General features: G+C 43.9%; 1 protein-coding gene across 2 annotated transcripts; it reads left to right on the top strand.

Moving 5' to 3' along the window:
- The first annotated feature begins 11,583 nt into the window (after positions 1 to 11,583).
- LOC121552883 (trans-L-3-hydroxyproline dehydratase) lies at positions 11,584 to 20,413 on the top strand. 2 transcript variants are annotated; one of them, XM_041865975.2, is made up of 6 exons: positions 11,584 to 11,671; positions 17,284 to 17,755; positions 17,965 to 18,134; positions 18,257 to 18,379; positions 18,674 to 18,811; positions 19,312 to 20,413. In XM_041865975.2, exons 2-6 carry the CDS (start codon positions 17,284 to 17,286, stop codon positions 19,435 to 19,437), a joined length of 1,029 nt encoding a protein of 342 aa, XP_041721909.1. In that variant the 5' UTR covers positions 11,584 to 11,671; the 3' UTR covers positions 19,438 to 20,413. The 2 variants fall into 2 exon arrangements, with proteins under 2 accessions (XP_041721909.1, XP_041721910.1); XM_041865976.2 differs by having other exon boundaries at positions 11,585 to 11,675.
- The last annotated feature ends 1,299 nt before the right edge of the window (positions 20,414 to 21,712 follow it).

Raw genomic sequence — 21,712 nt, 5'->3', positions numbered from 1 at the left:
TCGTGGGCTGCAGGAATGTGTGCTACGCCATTGCTTATAACTATAAGTTAAGTATAACTATAAGAAATCTAAGATGTGTCAAATAAGTTATATCCAGCTCAGGGCTCCAGCTATGCATTTGGTTTTCCTAACTTTTACATTGACATTTTAGTCATTTAGCAGGCACTCTTATCCAGAGAAACTTAGTTAGTGCATTCATCTTAAGATAGCTAGGTGGGGCAACCGCATATCACAGGCATGGGGGGGGTCAAGTGCAAGTGCTGGTTAATAATAATAATACTGTTTATTTGGGGGGGTCGAGGTGAGGAGGAGGATTATTTAAGATACTGTTTGAAGCGGTAGGGTTTCAGATGTAGCTCAGTTGGTAGAGCATGGCGCTTGCAATGCCAGGGTTGTGGGTTCGATTCCCACGGGGGGCCAGTATGAAAAATGTATGCACTCACTAACTGTAAGTCGCTCTGGATAAGAGCGTCTGCTAAATGACTAAAATGTAAATGTAAAATGTAAGATGGGCAGGGACTCTGCTGTCCTAGCTTCAGGGGGAAGCTGGTTCCACCATTGGGGTGCCAGGATAGAGAAGAGCTTGGACTGGGCTGAGCGGGAGCTGCCCTCCAGTAGGGGTGGGAGGGCCAAGAGACCAGAGGTGGCAGAACGGAGTGCTCGGGTTGGGGTATAGGGTTTGAGCATAGCCTGAAGGTAGGGAGGGGCTGTTCCGTAGGTACAGTGAGGGAAAAAAGTATTTTATCCCCTGCTGATTTTGTACGTTTGCCCACTGACAAAGACATGATCAGTCTATAATTTTAATGGTAGGTTTATTTGAACAGTGAGAGACAGAATAACAACAACAAAAATCCAGAAAAACGCATGTCAAAAATGTTATAAATTGATTTGCATTTTAATGAGGGAAATAAGTATTTGAACCCTCTACAAAACATGACTTAGTACTTGGGGCAAAACCCTTGTTGGCAATCACAGAGGTCAGACGTTTCTTGTAGTTGGCCACCAGGTTTGCACGCATCTCAGGAGGGACTTTCTCCCACTCCTCTTTGCAGATCTTCTCCAAGTCAATAAGGTTTCGAGGCTGACGTTTGGCAACTCGAACCTTCAGCTCCCTCCACAGAGTTTCTATGGGATTAAGGTCTGGATACTGGCTAGGCCACTCCAGGACCTTAATGTGCTTCTTCTTGAGCCACTCCTTTGTTGCCTTGGCCGTGTGTTTTGGGTCATTGTCATCGACCCATTTTCAATGCCCTGGCTGAGGGAAGGAGGTTCTCACCCAAGATTTGACGGTACATGGCCCCGTCCATCGTCCCTTTGATGCGGTGAAGTTGTCCTGTTCCCTTAGCAGAAAAACACCCCCAAAGCATAATGTTTCCACCTCCATGTTTGACGGTGGGGATGGTGTTCTTGGGGTCATAGGCAGCCTTCCTCCTCCTCCAAACACGGCGAGTTCAGTTGATGCCAAAGAGCTCGATTTTGGTCTCATCTGACCACAACACTTTCACCCAGTTCTCCTCCCTTTAAGAGTGTGCTCCTAATCTCAGCTCGTTACCTGTATAAAAGACACCTGGGAGCCAGAAATCTTTCTGATTGAGAGGGGTCAAATACTTTTTTCCCTCATTAAAATGCAAATCAATTTATAACATTTTTGACATGCGTTTTTCTGGATTTTTGTTGTTGTTATTCTGTCTCTCACTGTTCAAATAAACCTACCATTAAAATTATAGTCTGATCATGTCACGGAATCAGCCGAGGCTGCTCCTCCTCCTTGCTCGGGCAGGCTTCGGCGTTCGTCGTCCCCGGAGTACTAGCTCCCACCGATCTATGTTTCGGTGTTTTACTTGTTTTGTCCTGATTGTGTACACCTGTTTCCCAATACGTTGTATTGTATTCCCTATTTAACCCTCTTGTCGTTCATTGTGTGTTGTGTGTTATTGTATTCGTCATCGGCAGTGTTCGTGTGCGGGTTGTTTTCCCTCCTTGTATGGAGATTGTTTTCTTCTCTGGTTACTTTCAAGTAAAGTACGTTTCCAGTAATCTCTGTGTCCTGCGTTTGACTTCACCTACCGCATTTCACCGTCGCATTCTGACAGATCATTTCTTTGTCAGTGGGCAAACTTACAAAATCAGCAGGGGATCAAATACTTTTTTCCCTCACTGTAAGCACCATGATCTTGTAGTGGATGCAAGCTTTGACTGGAAGCCAGTGGAGTGTGCGGAGGAGCGGGGTGACATGAGATAACTAGGGAAGGTTGAAAACCAGGCGGGCTGCAGCGTTCTGGATATGTTGCAGGGGTTTGATGGCACAAGCGAGGAGCCCAGCAAACTGCGAGTTGCAGTAGTCCAGACGGGAGAGGACAACTGCCTGGACTAGACCTGCGCCGCTTCCTGTGTGAGGTAGGGTCGTACTCTACGGATGTTGTAGAGCATGAACCTGCAGGAGCGTGTCACTGCTTTTATGTATGCATAGAACGACAGGGTGTTGTCCAGGGTCATGCCAAGGTTCTTTGCACTCTGGGAGGGCGACACTGTGGAGTTGTCAACCGTGATGGAGAGGTCTTTAACTTGCTAGCTAAGTGGTTAGATGTCAAGATCAAGTTTCTTGGTTACAGCAGAGACATTCAATCCCTTCCTGGATCAAGATCCCTGTTGCCTAAATAGTTTTGTGCGTCAAAAAAATAGCTCCCCTTGTGTGCACATTCGGTAATACCGTATACCCCGGTATGAAGAAAGGCAGAAACAGAAATGTGAGTTATAGATCTAACATTCTACTTGAAAGCAAGTCTAAGAAGCGGTATATCTGTTAAATGTGCGCTATTTCTATGCTTCCCGTTCTTAAGTTTTATATTTGCTTCTTTTACTTTTGGTTTGTACACCAGCTTCAAACAGCTGAAACAACAATATGTTTGGTTATGGGAAATATATTTCATAGCGGTTTAGATGGTACACTGATTCTCTACACTATACTAGCGTATTTTGTCACATAAACTGAAATTAGGCGAACTGAGTTTTAGCAACCAGGAAATGGCGGAGCGATTTCTGCATAGCAGAACTTTAAAATAAATTGATACAGCAACAATTCTGTAGTATATTTACACTTCACAAAACCAAGGAAATAATGGCTGTTAAAGGGGGAATCCTGAGGTTTTCCTGGGGAAACCACGAAACCGCCCTCTGCCCATTCATAAATGAATGAGAGGGTTTGATTAATAATAATAATAATAATATATTTATTTTATATAGCGCTTTTAAAAAACAAACAAAAACAAATTCAGGGAGCTGGCATTTCATTGGAGATAGTCTTCCACAGCTAAATGATGATGCAGTTCAGTAAAGGCGTAGCTTGAGTGGTGGTGGCGTTAATGGTACTTCCAGAGAGGGAGACAAATCAGTCAGACAGGCAGGCCCGGAGCTTTGCATCGAGCACCTCTATCTCTGAAGTTTACAGCTACTCCTCCTCTGTAGGTAGGCTGGAACATCCACCACCGAATGTGTAACATCCACCACTGAATGTGTAGCACCCACCTGGGTGATGCTTCTGCAGCTATAAGAGCCTGAAAGACCACCACACCTCAGCAGTAATCAGTAACCGTGTCCTACAAGGCAAGCCTCTGTCATCTCCTCACACCACAGTCCACATCCTTTCAGAAACAGGGGCAGGTGGAATAAAAAGTTGGTGCTGTGTTGATCAGGTGTTGATGCATTATTCAAATTATATTAGCCAGCTAGCTAGCTATAGCTAGCCAAGCCAAGTAAACAGACTTGCCATTGTCAGTCCTGCAATTCCACTGGTCACCACCAGATATTTTTGCTTAACCAGGCTCTGTAGTAGCCGGCCGTGACCGGAAGACCCATGGGGCGGCGCACAATTGGCCCAGCGTCGTCCAGGATAGGGGAGGGAATGGCCGGCAGGGATGTAGCTCAGTTGGTTGAGCATGGCGTTTGCAACGCCAGGGTTGTGGGTTCAATTCCCACGGGGGGCCAGTAAAAAAAAGAATATATATATAAAAAAAGAATGATGTATGCACTCACTAACTGTAAGTCGCTCTGGATAAGAGTGTCTGCTAAATGACTCAAATGTAAAAATGTTAACCCTCAACAGGTTATCAAAAAATATATATATATATTTTTAAATGCAACAACAAAACACTTACAAATGCAAAAAAATATGTACAATATTAACAGAGCTCTCTGCCAAGGCTTCCTCACAGCGCAATGGCCTGATTCACCGGATGGGGGAAGTTTGCACATGTATTGAAACCATGCTGCTTCCCGGGTGTGGGTTGGGGTGTGAGCCGGGTGCCCCGTTCAAAGCAGCTGGCGAAGTCGGCTCAAAACAAAGTGACGTATGTAAAGCACGTGGAGAAGGGGGAGACCAAGGCTGGTTGTCACACGGATTGGTTGTCACAGAGCTTATAGAGAGAAATAGTAATGGTGTCTTTTTGTAGGCACTAACTCCACCAAGGCTCGTTGGCCAAGCCTATGGGGAAAGAAAATATTGGTCACAGGGCTAGTGAGATGTGTCTGTTACTTAAACTCTGTGAAGCATTTATTTGGGCTGCAATTTCTGAGGCTGGTAACTCTAATGAACTTATCCTCTGCAGCAGAGGTAACTCTGGGTCTTCCTTTCCTGTGGCGGTCCTAATGAGAGCCAGTTTCATAATAGCGCTTGATGGTGTTTGCGACTGCACTTGAAGAAACTTTAAAACTTCTTGAAATGTTCCGTATTGACTGACCTTCATGTCTTAAAGTAATGATGGACTGTAGTTTCTCTTTGCTTATTTGAGCTGTTCTTGCCATAATATGGACTTGGTCTTTTACCAAATAGGGCTATCTTCTGTATACCTACCCTACCTTGTCACAACACAACTGATTGGCTCAAACGCATTAGAAGGAAATAAATTCCACAAATTAACTTTTAACAAGGCAAACCTGTTAATTGAAATGCATTCCAGGTGACTACCTCATGAAGCTGGTTGAGAGAATGCCAAGAGTGTGCAAAGCTGTCATCAAGGCAAAGGGTGGCTACTTTGAAGAATCTCAAATATACAATATATTTCGATATTTTTAACACTTTTTTGGTTTCTACATGATTTCATGTGTTATCTCATAGTTTGGATGTCTTCACTATTTTTCTACAATGTAGAAAATAGTTTTAAAAAAAGAAAAACCCTGGAATGAGTAGGTGTGTCCAAACTTTTGACTGGTACTGTATATAAACCCTGGATTGTAATGCTATGTATTGGCCATTGAGAGGCTTTGAAGCCACCAGTCGGTCATATTGGCACTCCCTAGTAGGAGCAGTCCTCCATAGGAAAGAATGGATTTCTACAGTGTTTCAATTACATTTTTCAAGGATAAAATGACATGTATTACCAGTCTTTTTTTGTTGTAGTGGGGACAGTAACATTAGCACACTCTAAAAAAAAATCTTTAAGGACAATGTTTTTATATATTTTTTCATTTTTATTTTTATGCTTAGCTCATGTAACATTTAAAAGTATGCATTAAGGTGTCTGTAATAGAATAAACGTGTCAAAAACGAACGTAGACATTAATAAATGCCATGGCTGCGCGGTGGCTTCAATACAGCGCCCCCTGTCAGTCATCCAGGGTTTATATACGTCACTATTTAAACCCGTCTTATCAACGAGGTGTTGTAGTAAGGCTACAGTCTCTGCCTCTCATGTCTGAATAACTGAAATACAACCCCTGATGCGATTTGAATGAACATTCCAAGTAATACATTGATAATAATAATAATAATAATAATAATAATAATAATAATAATATATATATTGTGATGTCACGAGAGGCTGTGTCCTGGAGGGACGTTACATCCCCCTGAGGTGGCTGCAAACCCAGACAGCTATGGCTCCATCTGCTGGTATGGTCGGGAACTCCACCCCTCTATGGCCAATCTTCCCACGCAGCTGAAACAAATGAGGAGCTGATGAGCTGAAGGTTTGGGGAAGGGAAGAGACACAGTCTCCAACCTGGGCTCTCTGGAGGACAAGAGTGCTGCACGTCCACTTCCATGAGGAATATAAGGATTTGGAGATACTTACCTTTGGGAAATACTCACCTTTGGATATATGCACCTGTGGAAATACGTGAGAGACATTTGGAAGGACTTTTTGCTGGGTTGGCCACTAGCTGCAACGTGGACTACAGTAAGGCTGGGGAAAAGTTATCTGAGCGAGTGAGAATTATGATTTTGGATGTGGAAGAGACATCCCTGAACTGTTAACCCTTAAAGAGCCACAAGAGAACAGAATTTTGTTATATTTTCGTTAATTTCCCAAGACCTATAATAAAATCCTTGTTTTGTTTGAACCTTGTCTCCTTGCACTACTTGAGCAATCCCGCTGAAAGCTGTGTAGCCTCTCGTGACGTCACAGATGGTGGAGAATACAGGCACGCTCAAGCGTTAATAGTGCATGTCAGAGGAGGATACCGAAGGTTTGATCACCCCGTTTTCCAAGTTGGCCGTAGGCTCCCCCGCCCGACTGAAATGGAGGACATATTGAAAGCCCTTGTTGCTGGCCAGCAAGCCCAGATGCAAGCAAACGTGGCTCTCTTGGAGGAGCAAAAGAAAGCCAACCTTCTGAAGGCAGAGGAATTGCAGTTGCAGAGACAGAGGGTTGTCCAAAATACCCGCCCAATAAAGGCAAGTGACTTTATATCTAAGATGGGAGCTACCGATGACATTGAGGCATACCTGCATGCATTTGAGGCCACGGCCACTAGGGAAGCCTGGCCCAAGCAACAGTGGGTTGGTCTGTTAGCCCCCTTTCTAACCGGGGAATCGCTGAATGCTGTCCGGGACCTGGGCCCTGACCAGGTTACTGACTATGATGCCCTGAAGTCTGAGATCCTCAGCAGATATGGACTCACAAAGTTTGGTATGGCCCAGCGCTTTCACAGCTGGACCTTCCAACCAGACCAACCTCCTCGGGCGCAGATGCATGAACTTGTCCGAATCGCAAGGAAATGGCTGGATCCGCAGAGGAATACAGCAGCGGCGGTGGTGGAGGCCGTTGTGGTGGATCGTTACCTACGCGCCCTGCCTTATGAGGCAAAACGGTTCATCAGTCAACAGGCCTTGACCACGGCTGATCTGACCGTGGAAGCTGTGGAAAAGTACCAGGCCACAGCGGAGATGCTGAATGCTTCCCGAAAAGACCCCAGGAGGGCGGCCCCACCACAAATGGGAAGAACCCGTCCAAAGGACCCCAAGGTCTCGAACCCAGCCACGCCAGGACTTATCCCGGCTCCAGGGGGAGCCAGAAACCAGGCGGGTCCAAGAAGAGTACACCAGGAGGGGGGAAACTCGACAGTGTTACCGGTGTGGGGAGATGGGACATATCTCCTGGCAGTGTGGGAAACCAGCCGATGAACCTATGCCCACTGCGGAGTCCTCCAGCTCAGCACCCACACACCGTTTTGCCTCGCTCTTGGGAGTCGTAGATGGCGGCCCAGATCGACCCCCCACCTGCCCGGTAACTGTGAATCACCATGATGTGGAGGCCTTACTGGATTCTGGTAGCCGGGCCACCCTGGTGCGTAAGGATTTGGTGGGCCCAACGTGTCTGACCCCCGGGGAAAGTCCTCCCAGTTTCCTGTGTCCATGGGGACACCAGAGAATACCCCATTACTGAACTTACAATGACCAGCACACGGGGAACCATACACACGACGGCGGGGGTGGTTGATTCCCTCCCGTCCCTGTCCTAATTGGACGAGACTGCCCAGCCTTTTACCCACTCTGGAGAGAGTCTCAGGAGAGGATAACCCGAGTACCTCGGAAACGGAGAGGCAAGACTCATCCTGGGAAGGCTCCGGTGCAATCCTCCGAATTACTCACTCCCGCCCGGGCTCTGATAGGGAGGGCAGGTGCCCAGACCGACACAGAGACGGAGCGACAGAATCTGGACAAAGAACTGTCTGGTCTGAAGGGGACCGCTGAGAGGTATCGTTTGTTAAAGCAACAGTTAGACATGAAGACAGAAGAGTTAGATATCCTCCAGGCTAAACTCCAACAGAGCTCCTTCCCTAAGCAACAGGAGGAGCTGGAGAGGCTGCGCAGGACCATCGAGGAGTGTGAGGAGACCCTGCGCAGTAGTAAGGAGGTCCAGAAGAAGGCAGAGGAGAAGTACAAGGTGTTGGAGAACAAGATGAAGAATGCGGAGGCAGAGAGAGAGAAGGAACTGAAAGCTGCTCAACAGAAGCTAAACTCTGCTAAAACCAAGGCTGATGCGTTCAGTAAGAAACTCAAGGAGAGACAACAGGAGGCTGAGTCCCTGGTCCTAGAGTTGGAGGAGTTGAAGAGAGAGCAGTCTGGCAAGCACCACGGCAATGCGGACGCCCTCTCCCGGCGTGATGCCTTCTTCGCTGCCTTTACCCCGACGAGGAAGTCGGTCCCGAGGAGGGGATGTGTGATGTCACGAGAGGCTGTGTCCTGGAGGGACGTTACATCCCCCTGAGGTGGCTGCAAACCCAGACAGCTATGGCTCCATCTGCTGGCATGGTCGGGAACTCCACCCCCTCTATGGCCAATCTTCCCACGCAGCTGAAACAAATGAGGAGCTGATGAGCTGAAGGTTTGGGGAAGGGAAGAGACACAGTCTCCAACCTGGGCTCTCTGGAGGACAAGAGTGCTGCACGTCCACTTCCATGAGGAATATAAGGATTTGGAGATACTTACCTTTGGGAAATACTCACCTTTGGATATATGCACCTGTGGAAATACGTGAGAGACATTTGGAAGGACTTTTTGCTGGGTTGGCCACTAGCTGCAACGTGGACTACAGTAAGGCTGGGGAAAAGTTATCTGAGCGAGTGAGAATTATGATTTTGGATGTGGAAGAGACATCCCTGAACTGTTAACCCTTAAAGAGCCACAAGAGAACAGAATTTTGTTATATTTTCGTTAATTTCCCAAGACCTATAATAAAATCCTTGTTTTGTTTGAACCTTGTCTCCTTGCACTACTTGAGCAATCCCGCTGAAAGCTGTGTAGCCTCTCGTGACGTCACAATATATATATATATATATTAATATAATGTTTAGGGTGTTCAATCAAAAACATGTATTTTGACCAATGGGTAAAATACTGTATGTTAGTTGTGTAGATACTCCTCTAAGAAAAACCATGGTCCAAACCTCATGTCGCTATTATAATCCGTTCAAAAGTTATTGGAGAATGGCCAAAATGAGGGTGACTAAATCAATGAAGGCCAGAGAAAAAAGTGGTCAAAAATCTGGAAAATAGCATGGCATAAACTAAACTGGATGCTGTGCAAGAATTAAAAGGCTAACTGACAATGACAGGCTCACCGTTGAACTCGTCATCTTTCTTCTTGAATCCGTAGGACATATAACATTATAAAGGAAAGATATATATCGATTTACAGACATGACATGTAGTATTTTCACATCTTAGTATCCGCTTTTCAAAATTCCTGATGTTTTTATTAGATTTCTCACAGAAATAATCGTACCACTGTGAAATGACAACGAAGCACTGAGCGTACCCCAAGCGTTTTATTTTCAATGCCTTTTACATTTAATTCAGTTCGTGTCATGTTAATGTTGCTTCTTGCGACCGCGGAAACAACTTTGCAGAGGACCACCACAACATGTAAAATGCTCAAAAGTCGCTCTGTCAACAGAGCTCGGTGCTTGTTATTGGATGTATGAATTGTGGCACATGAATCGCGGCAAATTGGTTCCATTTCAGCAGTGGTGTAAAGTACTCAAGTAATACTTAAGTAGTTTTTGGGGGTATCTGTACTTTACTTTACTATTTATATTTTTGACAATTTTTACTTCACTAAATTCCTAAAGAAATCAATGTACCTTTTACGCCATAAATTTCCCTGACACCCAAAAGTACTCCTTACATTTTGAATGCTTAGCAGGACAGGAAAATGGTTCAATTCACGCATTTATCAAGATAATATCCCTGGTCATCCCTAATGCCTCTGTTCTGGCTGACTCACTAAGCACAAGGTTGTTTGTAAATTATGTCTGAGTGTTGGAGTGTGCCCCTGGCTATCTGTAAATAAAAAAAAATAAAAAAAAATTGTGAAGTCTGGTTTGCTTCATATAAGGAATTTTAAATGATGTATACTTTTACTTTTGATACTTAAGTATATTTTAGCAATTACATTTACTTTTTATACTTAGGTATATTTAAAACCAAATACTTTTAGACTTTTACTCAAGTAGTATTTTACTGAAGGACTTTCACTTTTACTTGAGTCATTTTCTATTAAGGTAGCTTTACTTTTAATAAAGTATGACAATTGGGTACTTTTTCCACCACTGCATTTCAGTCGTCTTTGCTTACGTTCGCGTGGGTAAAAAAAACAAAAAAAACAATGATTGGTTGACAATAGAGCCTCCCACAATGCAGGTCATAGATGCAAGATGATGTTGTTCTAGAGCTGCAGAAACTTGGCTGAATCCCAAATAACCCCCTTCTCCTTGGCCTTCCATTTGCACGTTCACACTCTCCTTTGCCATCGGCACAAAATTATCTAGACAACAAGCCTGCAGGTTTCAGAGCGAAGTGTTATCCCAACACCCACTGCATATGTTTGGAGTTTGCACAATTTCATACGAAAGAATGGAGAGTGCCTAATTATGTGCCACGTGCATTTATTTATGTCTGATTTCGAGACTAGACACATGTAACAGATGAAATATCTCCCAAATTAAATGTTTAGTGATTACTGAGGTTAGTATTTTGTAAAACAACAGGGGGGATTTATTCATTTGAATTTCATTCTCGTTTTATTATGTAAAAATGGACCATGAATTGCATCATTCATGTCAGGAGTGTGTCCAGAAGTTCATTGGTTATTGAGGCCATCACCACTCTGGAATTAAGTCACCCTCGGAGTTATGTCAGCAACACGTTGGGATTCACCGTTGCAGTCAAGACCTTTGATCACATGATTTTTGTAAAGTTCATGCAGTCGACATGTAGGCGTAAACCGGACAATTTTTCGCACCAGAATGCAACACAATTTGAAAGACGGTGACCAACGATAGTCAAGGACTTGACAAAAGTGATCCACTCGAACCTTTCCCTGACCTTCAGAAACGGATACTGTATTCCAATAGGACTTGGGATGGCTGTGTAAACAACCTATCACCGGCCCCAAACCGGCCATGCACATGCGTCGGCGTGTGCATGTTGATTTCGTCTATCAAAACCAATACACAATCATTTCCTATCGAGTTTGGATTTATGTACTGGAGTTTGCAATGTAAAACTGTCTCAAATAGAACCAAGGTCTTTGGAAAATGTTGACAACAACGCCACCTGCTGGAGATATCACGTGACGCTACTGCTACAGGCCCATAAATACCAGTCTCACTATTGTATTTGTTCTTATTGGTATGAAATAATTGAGTTGAAATCCCACATTTTTCTTGTTTTCATTAATAATTTGTCACATTTGCTTGAAATAATAATATTAGAAGCCATTGATACAAAATTCAATTTCATAAAAAAAGTAATGTTTCTTTTACTTTTATTTTGAAGGCTTTTGACATTTGCATCCGGAAATGTCGTTTCTTGCGCTGTCGGCGAAACAGAACTGAAAGAAACGGAAAGCAGAGTTCCTTGAACGTAAATAGCAGGATTGGATTTTACAAAGTAGGTAAACAACTCTACGCATGCTTTACACTAATAGCATAGTTGGAACTACCGTTAACTTTATAGGCTACCTTGAAAAATGGTTTTGAATGGTGTTTTATACTGTTTATCTGTAGGTGTTTAGTTTTTTTTAACTCAATTCAATACACTTCATTCTATACTCAACAAAAATATAAACGCAACATGCAACAATTTCAAAGATTTTACTGAGTTTTTCGAAGATTTGTCACAAAAATAAGCACGAATACCACGTTCATATTAGGAAAAAAGTCAATTGAAATGAATTAATTAGGCCCTAATCTATGAATTTCACATGACTGGGAATGCAGATATGCACAGATACCTTTAAAAAAAGGTAGGGGCGTGGATCAGAACCAGTCAGTATCTGGCGTGACCACCATTTGCCACATGCAGGGCCACACATATCCTTAGCATAGAGTTAAATCAAATCAAATCAAATCTTATTTGTCACATGCACCGAATACAACAGGTGTAGACCTTACAGTGAAATGCTTACTTACACGCCCTTAACCAACAATGCAGTTTTAAGAAAGAATTTAATTATTATTTTTTTAAAATACAAAATTAAAAAATATAAAATAAAAGTAACAAATAATTAAAGAGCAGCAGTAAAATAACAATAGCGAGGCTATATACAGGGGGTACCGGTATCGAGTCAATGTGCGGGGGCACCGGTTAGTCGAGGTAATTGAGGTAATATGTACATGTAGGTAGAGTTATTAAAGTGACTATGCGTAGATAATAAACAGAGAGTAGCAGCAGCATAAAAGAGGGAGAGGAGGGAGGGGGTAATGCAAATAGTCTGGGTAGCCATTTGATTAGATGTTCAGTAGTCTTATGGCTTGGGGGTAGAAGCTGCTTAGAAGCCTCTTGGACCTAGACTTGGCGCTCCGGTACTGCTTGCCGTGCGGTAGCAGAGAGAACAGTCTATGACTAGGGTGGCTGGAGTCTTTGACAATTTTTAGGGCCTTCCTCTGACACCGCCTGGTATAGAGGTCCGGGATGGCAGGAATCTAGGCCCCAGTGATGTACTGGGCCGTACGCACTAACCTCTGTAGTGCCTTGCGATCAGAGGCCGAGCAGTTGCCATACCAGGCAGTGATGCAACCAGTCAGGATGCTCTCGATGGTGTGTTGGACCATGTTAGTTTGTTGGTGACGTGGACACCAAGAAACTTTAAGCTCTCAACCTACTCCACTACAGCCCCGTCGATGAGAATGGGGGTATGCTCAGTCCTCTTCTTTTTCCTGTAGTCCACAATCATCTCCCTTGTCTTGATCACGTTGAGGGAGAGGTTATTGTCCTGGCACCACACGGCCAGGTCTCTGACCTCCTCCCTATAGGCTGTCTCATCGTTGTCGGTGATCAGGCCTACCACTGTTGAGTCATTAGCAAACTTAATGATGGTGTTGGAGTTGTGCCTGGCCATGCAGTCATGAGTGAACAGGGAGTACAGGAGGGGACTGAGCACGCACCCCTGAGGGGCCTCTGTGTTGAGGATCAACGTGGCGGATGTGTTGTTACCTACCCTTACCACTTGGGTGCGGCCCATCAGGAAGTCCAGGATCCAGTTGCAGAGGGAGGTGTTTAGTCCCAGGGTCCTTAGCTTAGTGATGAGCATTGAGGGCACTATGGTGTTGAACGCTGAGCTGTAGTCAATGAATAGTATTCTCACATAGGTGTTCCTTTTGTCCAGGTGTGAAAGGGCAGTGTGGAGCGCAATAGAGATTGCATCATCTGTGGATCTGTTGGGGCGGTATGCAAATTGGAGTGGGTCTAGGGTTTCTGGGATAATGGTGTTGATGTGAGCCATGACCAGCCTTTCAAAGCACTTCATGGCTACAGATATGAGTGCTACAGGTCGGTAGTCATTTAGGCAGGTTACCTTAGTGTTCTTGGGCACAGGGACTATAGTGGTCTGCTTGAAACATATTGGTATTACAGACTCCGACAGGGAGAGGTGTAAAATGTCAGTGAAGACACTTGCCAGTTGGTCAGCGCATGGTCGGACTACACGTCCTGGTAATCCGTCTGGCCCTGCGGCCTTGTGAATGTTGACCTGTTTAAAGGTCTTACTCACATCGGCTACGGAGAGCGTGATCACACAGTCGTCCGGAACAGCTGATGCTCTCATGCATGTTTCAGTGTTATTTGCCTCGAAGTGAGCATAGAAGTAATTTAGCTCGTATGGTAGGCTCGTGTCACTGGGCATCTCGTGGCTGTGCTTCCCTTTGTAGTCTGTAATAGTTTGCAAGCCCTGACACATCCGACGAGCGTCAGAGCCGGTGTAGTACGATTCGATCTTAGTCCTGTATTGACGCTTTGCCTGTTTGATGGTTCGTCGGAGGGCATAGCGGGATTTCTTATAAGCTTCCGGGTTAGAGTCCTACTCCTTGAAAGCGGCAGCTTTAGCTTGGTGCGGATGTTGCCTGTAATCCATGGCTTCTGGTTGGGGTACGTACAGTCACTGTGGGGACGACGTCATCGATGCACTTATTGATGAAGCCAGTGACTGATGTGGTGTACTCCTCAATGCCATCGGAAGAATCCCGGAACATATTCCAGTCTGTGCTAGCAAAACAGTCCTGTAGCTTAGCATCTGCTTCATCTGACTACTTTTGACCGAGTCACTGGTGCTTCCTGCTTTAGTTTTTGCTTGTAAGCAGGAATCAGGAGGGTAGAAATATGGTCAGATTTGCCAAATGGAGGGCGAGGGAGAGCTTTGTACTCGTCTCTGTGTGTGGAGTAAAGGTGGTCTAGAGTTTTTTTCCCTCTGGTTGCACATTTAACATGCTGGTAGAAATTAGGTAAAACAGATTTAAGCTTCCCTGCATTAAAGTCCCCAGCCACTAGGAGCGCTGCCTCTGGATGAGCGTTTTCCTGTTTGCTTATGGCCGTATACAGTTAATTGAGTGCGGTCTAAGTGCCAGCATCAGTTTGTGGTGGTAAATAGACAGCTATGAAGAATATAGATGAAAACTCTCTTGGTAGATAGTGTGGTCTACAGCTTATCATGAGATACTCTTCCTCAGGCGAGCAAAACCTCGAGACTTCCTTAGATATCGTGCACCAGCTTTTGTTTACAAATATACATAGACCGCCACCCCTTGTCTTACCAGAGGCTGCTGTTCTATCCTGCCGATACAGTGTATAACCCGCCAGCTGTATGTTATCGTTCAGCCACGACTCGGTGAAACATAAGATATTACAGTTTTTAATGTCCGGTTGGCAGGATATTCGTGCCTGTAGTTCGTCCACTTTATTATCAAGCGATTATAAGTTGGCCAATAGTATCGATGGCAAAGGCAGATTAGCCACTCGTTGCCGGTTCCTTACCAAGCACCCCGATCTCCTTCCGCAATCTTATTTTCTTTCTACTGCGAATGACTGGGATGAGGGCCCTGTCGGGTGTCTGGAGCAAATCCCTCTCGTCCGACTCATTAAATAAAAATTATTTGTCCAGTTCAAGGTGAGTAATCGCTGTGCTGATGTCCATTAACTATTTTCGGTCATAAGAGACGGTAGCAGCAACATTATGTACAAAATAAGTTACAAACAATACGAAAAAACACACCAAATAGCACGGTTGGTTAAGAGTCCATAAAACGGCAGCCATCCCCTCCGGCGCCATCTTCTGCCAGCTGGTAGATCAGGCTGTTGATTGTGGCCTGTGGAATGTTGCCCCACTCCTCTTCAATGGCTGTGCGAAGTTGCTGGATATTGCGGGGGAACTGGTACGCACTGTGGTACACATCAATCCAGAGCATCCCAAACATGCTCAATGGGTGACATGTCTGGTGAGTATGCGGGCCATGGAAGAACATTTTCAGCTTCCAGGACTGGTGTACAGACCCTTGCGACATGGGGCCGTGCATTATCATGCTGAAACATGAGGTGATGGCGGCTGATGAATGGACGACAATGGGCCTCAGGATCTCGTCACGGTATCTAAGTGCATTCAAATTGTCATTGATAAAATGCAATTGTGTTTGTTGTCCGTAGCTTATGCCTGCCCATACCATAACCCCACCATGGGGCACTTTGTTCACAACGATGACATCAGCAAACCGCTCACCAACATGACGCCATACACGTGGTCTGCAGTTAGACGTACTGCCAAATTCTCTAAAATTACGGAGGTGGCTTATGGTAGAGCAGTGAACAGTCAATTCTCTGGCAACAGCTCTGGTGGACATTCCTGCAGTCAGCATGCAAATTGCACGCTCCCTCAAAACTTAAGACATCTTACGGCAAAATCTCCCTTAGTTCTGTTCTGTTACCAAACTTTGTATCGGCACAGTTCTTCCTGTAAAAGTGTTTTTGTCAACTTTTCTGGGGAAATTGTTAAAAGCAGTCCTTGTGCATATATTTCTATCGTTTGTTAAACTTTGAAATCAATGGTTTTTGTTTGGTATACATTCTAAAGTGAAAAACCTGAGTCTCAGCGTAATTCCGTTACCATGGAATTGCCCTGTAGTAAGACGAGGGAGGGTCAAATCAGTCCCGTGGTTGGGGGGAGACTGGTGTTCAGGAGGGTGCAGGCATGTTCACAGATAGGGGTCTACCTGTGCTCGAGTACCTGCCTCCTTTGCCCTCCCACTACCACTAGGTGGTGGTATATACACTGAGTATACCAAAAATCAGTAACACCTGCCCTCAGAACAGCCTCAATTCATTGGGGCATGGACTCTATAAGGTGTCGAAAGCATTCCACAGGGATGCTGGCCCATGTTCACTCCATTGCTTCCCACAGTTGTGTCAAGTTGGCTGAATGACCTTTGGGTGGTGGACCATTCTTGATACACACAGGAAACTGTTGAGCGTGAAAAACCCAGGAGCGCTGCAGTTCTTGACACAAACCGGTACGCCTGGCACCTACTACCATACCCTGTTCAAAAGGCACTTCAATCTTTTGTCTTGCCCACTCAATGCTTAAAAATCCTTCTTTAACCTGTCTCCTCCCCTTCATCTACACTGATTAAAGTGGAAGTGACATCAATAAGGGATCATACCTTTCACCTGGTTTTGCCTGGTCAGTCTATGTCATGGAAAGAGCAGGTGTTCTTAGTGTTTTGTATACTCAATGTATATATGTTTTGTATACAGTTTTTGTCGTCGTTGTTCTGAACCCTCTGCCCCCAAGTCGTTGTGAGGTTGTCAAGTTCGCCACTCCCCACCCCCATCTCTGAATTCAAAGACTGACCTGGAATTTGAATTGAATTAAATGGAATGTACAGGTAGAGGGAATTTAATTTGTGGAATTAACCCCAACCCTGCTGTATTAACTTTTATTTAAAGCTTTTTCATCAAACTGTCCCATTTTCATGTCAGATGGTCCAGCACCATCCTCAGATAATTGCTTAAATTTTTTATGTAATTCTAATTTCTGGATTCGGCTTTAAATAGAGGATAAAATATTATTGTGTCACATGATTTGCAAAACACAGGGCCCTAACTTCAGGTAAATAAACACAATGGATGAGATTGTTGCATTCCCATTACCTAGTGATCATTTAAGTGCGCCAAATCAATTATTACACCACAGAAGATTGCATGCAAACCTTCTGGTTGAATGTTTTTGTCCAAATCAGATGGAGCTTCCACCCCACGAAGGACCGGTACTCTCTGTGGTAGACATGCACACAGGTGGAGAGCCTTTGCGCATTATCCTAAGTGGTTACCCGGAGGTAAAGGGCGAGAGTGTGCTATCCAAACGACGCTACGTGAGAGAGCATCTGGACTACCTACGGAGAGCGTTGATGTTCGAACCAAGGGGACACTATGATATGTACGGAGCCCTGGTCGTGGAGAGTGAGATACCTGAAGCCGACTTGGGGGTTCTTTTCATGCACAATGAAGGTTACAGTACCATGTGTGGCCACGCAATCATTGCTCTTGGGAGGTTCGCTGTAGACTACAAACTTGTTCAAGAGCCAAGGTCGCCAGAGACGCAGGTGAATATACACTGTCCATGTGGCCTGGTTAAGGCATTTGTGGAGTACTCCAATGGTAAAACCGGAGGTGTGAGGTTCCACAGTGTTCCAGCGTTTGCATTTGCAACAGGTAAGTTACGTTCTTTGCTGACAATCATTTCAATACATAGTAATATTGCATATAGCGTTGCAATGAGGAAATATGGATCTGTGTTCTGTGATAATTTAAAACGGACTCTAGTAGAATACAAGGTATCACCATCTCAAATTACTTTACACTATGCTGGCTGCTGGAGGTTGGTTGCCTTTGGCTATTGAGGCTAAATCTCTTTTTATCAGATGTGATTGTAGCTGTGCCTGGGCATGATGAAGTCACTGTTGATATAAGCTACGGAGGAGCATTCTATGCATTTGTAAGTGCAGAGAGATTTGGCCTGGACATCAACAAGTCCAAGACCAGGGATCTGGTGGATGCAGCTACTGCAGTGACCAACTCTGTCAAATCTCAGGTAAGGATTTGTTCTAGCCCAACTGTACATTTGCAGTTTAACGGCCACTCAACGTTCACCTCAATGTCCTGAATCCTGCAACCTAGGAGATTAGTAACCCTGTGAATGTGTGGATCCCCTAGGTGAAACTGCACCACCCAACCAGTGAGGACCTAGCCTTCCTCTATGGCACCATCCTCACGGACGGAAAAGATGCCTATTCCCAAGAGCCCACTGCTAACATGTGTGTGTTTGCAGATGCCCAGGTACAACAAACTTGAACTCCTGCCACGGTACAGTAGCCTTAAACAGAAGCTACTGTACATGATACCTATGATACCAGTCATATCACCACATGATTTGAAGTAAGGTTTAAAATAAAAGTAAAGGCAAGCATAGATAAACATTGGAGACAGAAGTAGACAGTGATTTGTAAATAATAGTCCTTTGATATCCAAATTAGAAGAGTTTAAGTTAATTGCAACTATAGCAAGACATCTTTCATGAATGTGGTCTGATTTTGTTTCCCTTTTGGTTCTCTGACACGTCTCATGGGCTAGGTGGACAGAAGCCCTACAGGTTCAGGGGTCACTGCCCGTGTGGCTCTCCAGTACCATAAAGGCCTCATCCAACTCAATCAGACTAGGCACTTCCAGAGCGGGGCCACAGGATCTCTGTTCACTGGCAAAGCAGTTCAGGTATGAGGGCCGTCTCCAATATATTTTCATGCCTCTAAAAGCCTTTTTGGAAGTTTTCAATTAAGCTTGGTTTCATCAACACAATGATATCTCAAATGGATGTTTTGTCTTGTTATATTGATATTCATTTCAGGATAGCAGAAGGGCTGTATGCACTATGCAGACTTGATAGTGCTGCAGGTGCAAAGGAGCAAATAAGAGCATACTGTACATGGGGGGGAGAAATACTGATAACTGCGTCTTTGCAAAACACAGCATTTCGATCACTGATCTTCGAAGGCCACTGACTTGTTGCTGCGCTCTGTAGTGTTTACATTACTGAATAATTGGTGCAATGATTGCAAAGACATTTGACACACACACATAAAAGCTTTCCCCAAACTAGTACAATAATAGTACAGCATGTTAAATTCTATTTTTATGCAGATTCTATTTAAAGCAAAGTTCTATAATTGTCTACCTGAAATGCACCCAATTACTTTTCTCTCCATTTTGCATAGGAAACCATATGTGGAGATTTCAAGGCTGTGGTGGTTGAGGTGGCTGGCAGAGCACACTACACTGGCGTGGCCAGCTTTGTGCAGGAAAGTGACGACAAGCTAAAACTTGGTTTCCTCCTGAAATAAGAGCAGCTACCATTGTCCATAACAACGTTTGAGTGCATCTCCAGCCAAGAAAAGCAGAGGACCATAAGAGTTCAAATAAATTGTAAAAAATGTTATAGATGGGCAATACTTTCTGACCAATGAGATTCCACATGTTGGGGTTTACACTGCATCTTGTGCAAATGCTTTATAATTTACTCATGATGAATTAATCTGCAGCATTGGGAATTAGTTTTGTCCAGATGATCTTTCGTTCTCTATCCTGAGATCTACTATTGTAACTTAAGGTGCTATGTTGACTTCTTGAAAGGATGTAATTTCCTGTGAAAACTTTTTGGGATTTTCATGTTGCTATATGTTGCTGAGGGGTTACAGTTTTGATTTATTATAACAGACATTTTATATTTTAAAGAGCTCAGTTAGAGGAACTGAACCAAAAAATGTTTCGCTCTGCGACAGAGGAGAACCAATTGGTAAAAAAGCACAGCCCCCTTCATTATCAATGCATCGTGCCTACAACATCAGGAAGAGCATGTGTTTGATACCATTCAACTCCAGCCATTACCACGAGCCCGTCCTCCCCAATTAAGGTGCCACCAAACTGTGATATGCACACGTCAGTCACTTTAAAGCGTCTGTTAAACGGCATATATTATAAACCACACCCCCATGACAGAATCTCATCTCCGGAGTCACATTTACGATGAGGAGGAAAACCGTGGCGAAATCAGTCAGTTCAGCCCCCCTTTAAGGTGATGTGCAAATCAATGTCAGTGTCATGCCAGAAGTGCTACAAAGCCAATGTGGAACATATTGGGCTCAAGATGGTGCTATACAAACATTTTCAACTAAGGTAGCCAAGTGACTATGAAGGAGGCTGATGTTAAATTTTTAAAAGCATGTGTTTATGTATGCATTCATAGACACATTCTGCAGTGATTGGGACTTTTTACAATGTTATTTTCACCATGATTTGAAATAAAAATACCACAACCTGTATTTTTCCCATTTATTAACTTCAGCTCTATTATAAAATGGAAGGCCATATTTAAATTATAGAAGCCCAATGGAGGTATCTCAAATTGTGAAAGAGAATATGCCACACAGTTAAAGCTGGACGAGGGCACTCCTGTGAAAGGAAAAGAAGGGCTGAGTAGTATTGCATTGACTGGATATGTTTTTAAATTAATTACATACAACATGAAATATATGGGATGAGGGGGGGCAAACAACCAACATTGTATGTATGCATAGAGTCTGACATGAGCGTCCACAGTTTTGTGAAAATGGCAGACAAGGCTGTTGGATTTCCCTCAAACATCTGCATGGTTAAGATCAACTTCCATGAGCAGGTGTCCAATATAACAACAACGTTTGTTCTTGTCCTGTAATTATTCACTCACATCATTGGTTACCTTGGGAGTTAATCTATAAAATCACCCCATACAAAATTGCTCATTCCAGCAGAAAAAAAAGTAAAACAAAAAGTTTGTCCACTCTGTAAAATGTCCTCTTAATGTCAACTATAGTTGATCAAAATACATCTTCCACTGGTTTTGGGTTTCTCTTCCTAGTCCCAATGTCATTCCAACACCCAGCCTGGAAAAATAGTTGTGTTTCCTGTACATTTCAGTCTGCCTAATGATTCTGCCATTAAACACAGCATGAATAGTGTCTGTTCAAGCATGAATGAGCATGAATTTGGGGTTTGTTTAGTGAAGCTATGTCATTGGAAGCAGATAAATTCCATCCAGACATAGAATATGTTTCCACGGGTTACATGGGCTATAAAGGTGTATATATCAGATGAGGTCTGAGCAAATAGTGACTTTCCACAGCAGTTGCGGGGCTTCATTTATAAACCGTGCTTATGTACAAAATATACCCCAAAATGTGCTCGCCAGTTTTCACGCATAAAAATGTAACTTGAACTGAGAATGTGCTCTCCTCTCCAAACTTTAGACCATGCTTACGCACATCTGCTAGTGGTTGAAATATTGTAAAGCAAGCAAGTATTTTGTGCAAATGACGATATGATGAAAAGCATATTCATAAAAAACTGGAAAACAGATGAACAAGAATGCAGCCATTTGCCATTAGTGAGAAGCGCGAAATTCCCGGTTTTATTTTTTAGAATCTAAAATAATTAGACATAGGAATCTTTTTCCCATTTATGTTATTTTCATAACCATTGTAGAATATATTCCTCACATTTTCTGGCCGTGATCGGTTCATATTCCCGAAGGAGTCCTATACAACAAATTACCATGCGCATCTGCCATTTCATTGTACCTAG

This window comes from Coregonus clupeaformis, chromosome 36 (assembly GCF_020615455.1).
Source record: "Coregonus clupeaformis isolate EN_2021a chromosome 36, ASM2061545v1, whole genome shotgun sequence".
Lineage (NCBI taxonomy): Eukaryota > Metazoa > Chordata > Actinopteri > Salmoniformes > Salmonidae > Coregonus > Coregonus clupeaformis.
The sequence above is the reverse complement of the archived record's forward strand: the minus strand, read 5'-3'. Positions and strand labels throughout refer to the sequence as shown.